At 44.2% G+C, this 6185-nt stretch overlaps 1 protein-coding gene across 1 annotated transcript in view; it reads right to left on the bottom strand.

Annotated features, from left to right (window-relative positions):
* The window catches only part of kl (klotho), a 14722-nt gene extending 10555 nt beyond the window's left edge, over nucleotides 1-4167 (bottom strand). Inside the window, exons 1-4 of the mRNA XM_037687950.1 lie at nucleotides 3451-4167; nucleotides 1949-2379; nucleotides 1780-1859; nucleotides 1523-1685 (exon numbers count right to left, since the gene is read on the bottom strand). Coding sequence (XP_037543878.1) covers nucleotides 1523-1685; nucleotides 1780-1859; nucleotides 1949-2379; nucleotides 3451-4167 — 1391 coding nt within the window. The remainder of the gene's footprint in view (nucleotides 1-1522; nucleotides 1686-1779; nucleotides 1860-1948; nucleotides 2380-3450) is intronic.
* Nucleotides 4168-6185: the final 2018 nt, after the last annotated feature.

The following is a 6185-nucleotide window of genomic DNA, read 5'->3' as shown; positions in this document are numbered from 1 at the left end:
AGTGTTTCGACCTTAGGCTTATTACTTCAGGTTAGGTTCACTACAGTAGACAATGAGGGGTTCATTGTCTTGCCCAAGGACACTGGCATGTTACTCCTTGTGGAATCGAACCTCCAACTCTTGCATTGGAGGACGACTGCTCTAACCACTCAGCCACAGCTGCCCCAAGCAAGGTAAGCAGGCAGCCATGTGCTGCTAATACTTGGGAAAGTTACCCATCCTCCTTAGTGTGGTAGTTCCAACACGTTCATTAGGTCCGACCATGCGAACCATCAGCGAGTCATCGTCCTCCACCTCACTCTGTCCTCTGCATCCTCTGTCCTCACTCCAACTACCGCCATGTCCTCTCTAACTGCATCCATATATCTCCTCTTTGTCTTTTTCCTGGCAGCTGCATTTCTAACATCTTTCTACCAGTATACCCACTGTCCCTCCTCTGGACATGTCCAAACCATCTCAGTCTGGCCTCCCTAACTTTATCTCCCAGTTGTTCAACCTGTGCTGTAACTCTGATGATCTTATTTCTCGTCATCCTTGTCACTACCATAGAGAACGTCAGTATCTTTAGCTCTGTCACTTCCCGTTCTGTCTCCTCTTTCTATCTCAAGATAAAACAGTTTAAAACCTGCTCCAATGCTGCGAGCCTTGCTGCCCTTCCACTTGGTCTCTTACACGTATAAAACATCTACCTTCCTTCTCTGCATCATGTCAGCCAGTGCACTACCTTTGCCTGTTATTGTCCCCACATTTAGAATCACCACCCTCAGTCCTGCATTCTTGACTTTCCTCTTCTCCCTCAGATTCCTGGTATGTTTCCTTACGCTCTTCAACTAACAGCAGCACAATTCCCGCCGGCACCGTGTTTGTCAATAACACTGATGGCCGTCATTGTTAACCCAGGTTTTGACCGATTTGGTATAGTGTCTCTTGGACAAACCCGCATGCATGTTTTGACAAAAGTGTTTCACACTGGATACCATCCTGGCACAATCCTCAACCCAGGCTTGGTACTGGCACACGAGACAATCTGACTTGTGGTCCTTGGTGGTTTGTTTACATCTCAGACTCTACGTTGCATCTAAATTAGAAAAATGCACAACAGCATCGATTAAGACTCTCAGACTGCAGGTTTACTTGTGGTTCCTAGAGTTTCCAAAAGCAGAACGGGAAGCAAAGCGTTCAGTTATCAGGCTCCTCTCTTGTGGAACCAACTTCCAGTTTCTGTCCGTAGGGCTGACAGTGAACAATTGTCTCGTTTGTCTCTATGTGTCCCTGTGACCGACTGGAGACCTGTCCAGGGTGTCCCCTGCCTCTCACACAATGGCTTCTGGAGCTTGGCCCCTTCTGTCCCGCGACACGCAAAGGAAGAACCAGAATAAAAAGTCAGACAGATGGAACTCGGTTTTGGTTTCTTTTGCATATTTCTCCTGCCGATCAGCCTTCACACTATAATTTCTCTAGTTTCTGGACACTATCAACAGACGCCCACTAATATTTTCCCAACGTGCACTCACACACATACCTGTAAAAAGTGGCAGATGTCTTTGGCTCCCTCTTCATGTCAGGAGTGTTGAAGTCCACGTAGTACAGTCCACGTCGGATGCCATACTCTCTGTGCCACTCGAAGCCATCGATCAGAGACCAGGCCGTGTATCCGATCACGTTTACTCCGTCTATGATGATAGCTGAGCAACACACAGAGCGTAACGAGGTTAATCATCAAGATGTCACAATAACGCTTCACATGACTTCATTGTTGTCTGGCGCCTGGGGACTCACATTTTAGTGTCTCTGCAATGAACCTCTTGAGGTAGTACATGTGTTTTGGATCTTCTGTCTTGGTGTTACCGAGGACGTACCTGTGTCAAGCGAACAAGTAGCTCCATAAACGGCAGCATCCCCCCCGCCCCTCCAAAAAATAAGATTATGACAGAGTTTGGAAACCTACCAACCACTTTGCACCACAAAGATTGGCGGCTTGCCGTACTCTGCACTGACCCAGTACAGCAGCATCCTCAGGTCCAGATCCTCCAGTTGCCCAAACTTCAGGCTGTCGTTGATGAGCTGAAAGCTCAGGGTCGCCCCGTGAGAGAGTGCGAAGAAGTCGGCCGTTCCTCTCACGTGCTCCTTCTCCTCCTGGGTGAAGGAGGGCAGCCGGGCGCCCAGCCTCTCCTTCATGCAGGAGGGGTAGTCTCCGTCTACAAACAGCGGCCGGGCGAACCAGCCCAAAACGTGGTCCAGGGAGCACTGGCACTCCCGCAGGCTCTCCAAGCGAGTGCGGCTGGGCTTGATCCAGTGGGAGGCCAGAGCCATGGAGACCTGGCCCTGCTGACGGGCTCGATAGTGGCGGTTGTAGAGGTGCCAGGCAGCTGCATGAGCCTGCAGAAACAAGTGAGTCGAACAAAAAAAGGTTAAATCGTGTCATCTGGACCAGTTTCTTTAAGCGAGAAACGTTGTGCCCTCCATCCAGAGGACTTCTTCAGTCTACAACCTGCCAACCAGATCTGTCCCATAGGCAGCCTTCACTGCTGAACTTGTGATTTGGTTTAAAACAGGAGGCGGCAGAAGAAACATCACTTTGAGACGATGATAGTGTAAATTAAACTATATGTTTGCATTAGAAGATAATAAAACAAAACTGTCAAACGAAGGAATGACATCATATGCCACCGTTAATGACAGTTTGTTTTAATTTTATTTTATAGAAGCTACACTCCGAGTATGTGTTGTGAAAGACTCTCAGCTACTGCATCTCATTTAACTCCATATCTGTTAAATTGGATGAGTTATAACCATTTTTGTGTTCACTCATGTTAACTAGCTGTGGTGGCTATCTTATATTGGGATAGACTCCAAAAGTTAATAATTTGTAAAGGTGCATCCATTGATTACTTTCTGTGAGTTTCATTAAAATCTGTCCAGTGGTTGATGGCATATTTTGCTAACAGACAAATAGGATTTACTCCAGCAATAACACCAACGTTTTAAGCAACGATCTTGTACGCCGAGTAGCTTTTGGAGTCAGCTTTGTGATTGAATCTCAGCTACACAGAGATTTTGATCAATATCAGTAAATTTGACAGAATTATACTCATTTTTGTGTTTTCAAAAGTCAGGGGGTTGTAGCAGCCATCTTCACTTGGGTTACTGTAAAAGTTAAACAGTTGTAAAGGTGCATCCAATGATTACTTTCTGAAACTTTTATTAAAATCCATCCTGTGCTTCATAAGATATTTTGCTAACAGACAAATATAATTGACAATCTGGTAGCCCTCGAAATATCTATGAGTCTCAGCTATTATAAAAATATATTTTAACTCACTGTATGAAAACTTGACTGACTTATCTTTTTTTTTTTAATAGAGCAGAAAAATAGACAAAATGTTGCCAAATAAAGAGTTTGTAAAAAAATAACCCTTAAAAGCGGAATGATGCAGATTCTGCACACACCTTCAGTAAATTATGTCCCACCCTGAACGGGAGGTCAGGGTCGGTCTTGATCCCGGGCGCGACCACCCCGGTGCCGTACCCGTGCTGCGCCACGACGAACGGGTTGTCCACGGTGATCCACAACTTCACGTCCTCTCCGAACGCGCGGAAGCAGAAGTCAGCGTAGTCCCTGAAGATCCCCACCATGTCCGGGTTGCTCCAGCCGCCCAGGCGGTGCTGCAGCAGCTCGGGCAGGTCCCAGTGGTACAGCGTGACCACCGGCTGCACGCGGATCTCCTTCAGCTTGCGCAGCAGCGTCCGGTAGTAGCTGGCGCCGAGCTCGTTGAGGCTCCCGCGCGTCCCGTTGGGGAAAATCCTGGACCAGGACAGGGAGAACCTGTAGTGGCTGACCCCCAGCTGACGGAGGGCGCGGATGTCCGCGTGGATGTTGTGGTAGCTGTCGCTGCCCACGTCCCCCGTGGCCATGCGGTTCCCGCCGCGCGTAAAAGTGTCCCAGATAGAGAGGCCCTTGCCGTCCTTCTCGAACGCGCCCTCCACCTGGTATGCGGCGGTACCCACGGCCCAGATGAAGTTCTTGGGGAAGGTTCCGTACAGGAACGCCTTGTCTCCGGGGTAGGGGAGTTTGCTGAAGCGCCCCCACGTTTTCAAACCAGCGTTGGGCTTTGCGGCCGCAGCGCGGAGGGAGACAAGTGTCAAAATGGTGACAAAACCAAGCATGGTTCTTGGTTTTTAGTTTGTTTCTTTACTGGTCGCGGGGGTCCAGTTCTGGAAGACGACCCTCACTTGACCATGCTTGGAGGCTTTCAGTGACTGAGGCAGCCGCTGTGAACTCTCCAAACCTGTCAATTATTACCCAAAGCACCTGACGCACGAAGGTCTCCGGGCACCGCTGTGGTGTTAGGAGCCTGAAACGATCAGACATTTATTTAAAGAGGTAAACAAAATAGAATCATATTAATCGGATTTATTTGGTCCCAAATAGTCATTTGAGCAGGTTTCAATCATCTCATCCTCAGGTGTGAGGAGTGGAGACCCAGGTGCTAAGCTCCAATAGGACCATTAGAGGCGCAGCTGCAGGTTTATTTAATGCAACCTGTCACCAAAATCAGAATTTACATTTCTAACTGTCCAGTCCAGTCAACCTCACACAGATCTGCAAACAAGTCAGTGCGCCATGATGCTCACGTCACTTCCTGGTCTCAGCTGGTTGCTGGGAAACGCTGAACCCTGACTGACATCTGTTGCCGACACCTGGATAAATACCTGAGGATGCTTGAATGTTGGGTTCAGGTGAGGTGGAAGGTCAAACATTGTTCGACTCTATTGGTGCTGGTTAAAATGTGTTTGGACCACAGCAAAAGTCTCTGCAGCTTCACCTGCCAACCAGACCAGGACACGTATTTTAAAGTAAAATCTTGAGTATACATACAAATATATATTTATAGTATAGATTTGATATATATTAAGTTTCAGACACATTTAAATCAAACTTAATGTTTTTTTAATCAACTTACAAAATTGAAAACAGTTTTGCAGTTAAAGACCTGAAATGACAAGTTTTAGATTAAATTATTTGCTTGTAAAAGGTAAAGCAGGATTTCATAAAACAACTATAGACAACTTTTGTTGAATACGATTACACCACTTGTGTCTAAATACAGATAAATAACTCAACACCATAACATGAAAACAAAACTATGTTGTTTAATAAGTTAAATGAATTTAATAATAAATGCAGAATTTATTTATTAAATTAATCCAATTGTGTTGACTCCACTAATTATCTGACCAAGTAAGGATTAATATATATTCACTAAAAATAACTTGAGAAATTGCATTTCCTGCAAAAATGCAGTGCAAATGCTTATTGCAGAACTTGCTGAAAAACAGCTGAAATTAGCTAAAAACTTGCTGAATTGTAGCTGAAATGGAAGAACAGGACTAAAGCAGCAGAAGAAAGCAGAAAGAACACGTATTTGCCGAATTAGGTTTAAATAAGCAGAAATTAGCGCAAAATACAGGAAGTCAGATAAAAAAAAAGCTGAAATTAGCAATAAATAAATAAAAATAAAAAATCTAAAAAGTAGCTAAAAAGGCAGGAATATGCTTAAACTACCAGAAGGAAGAGGAAAGAGCTGAAATAAGCAAAAAATGTGAAATTAGCTGAAAATGCTACAATTAGCACAAAACAGCTAAATAGTAGCTGAAATAGCAGAAATAACTGAAACTAGTAGCAACAAGCTGAAATTAGCAGAAAAAAGTTAATTAGGCTGAAAGTAGCAGAAATTACAGTACCACAAAACTTGAATTGATCAGAAAACAGCTGAAATTAGCAAAACATGTTAAAAAGGTAGCTGAAAATGTAACACAAGCTTAAATTAGCAGAAAAAGGCAGAAAGAAAATGTTTCTCCATTAAGGCTGAAAGAAGCAGAAATGGGGACAAAAAAGTGGAAATTATCTGAAGAAAAAAAAAGCTGAATTTTGCCAACACAGCTAAAAAGTAGCTTAAAAAAGCAGAAAGGAGCTTACATTACCAGAAGGAAAAGGAGAGAGCACATTTTTGCTGAATTAGGCTGAAAAGTTTAAACGAGTGTAAATAATTTGGACTTAGCTGAAATGGCAAAAATTAACATAAAAACGGTTAAGTAGTAGCTGAAATAGCAGAAAAAGCTGAAACTAGAAGAAAAATGTAGTTCGACAGAATCTGAATGGATAAAAAAATCTGATTTTTGTT

The sequence above is a fragment of the Nematolebias whitei genome, chromosome 14, assembly GCF_014905685.2.
Source record: "Nematolebias whitei isolate Nwh7 chromosome 14, NemWhi1, whole genome shotgun sequence".
NCBI lineage: Eukaryota > Metazoa > Chordata > Actinopteri > Cyprinodontiformes > Rivulidae > Nematolebias > Nematolebias whitei.
This window is presented reverse-complemented; position numbering and strand designations above follow the sequence as displayed.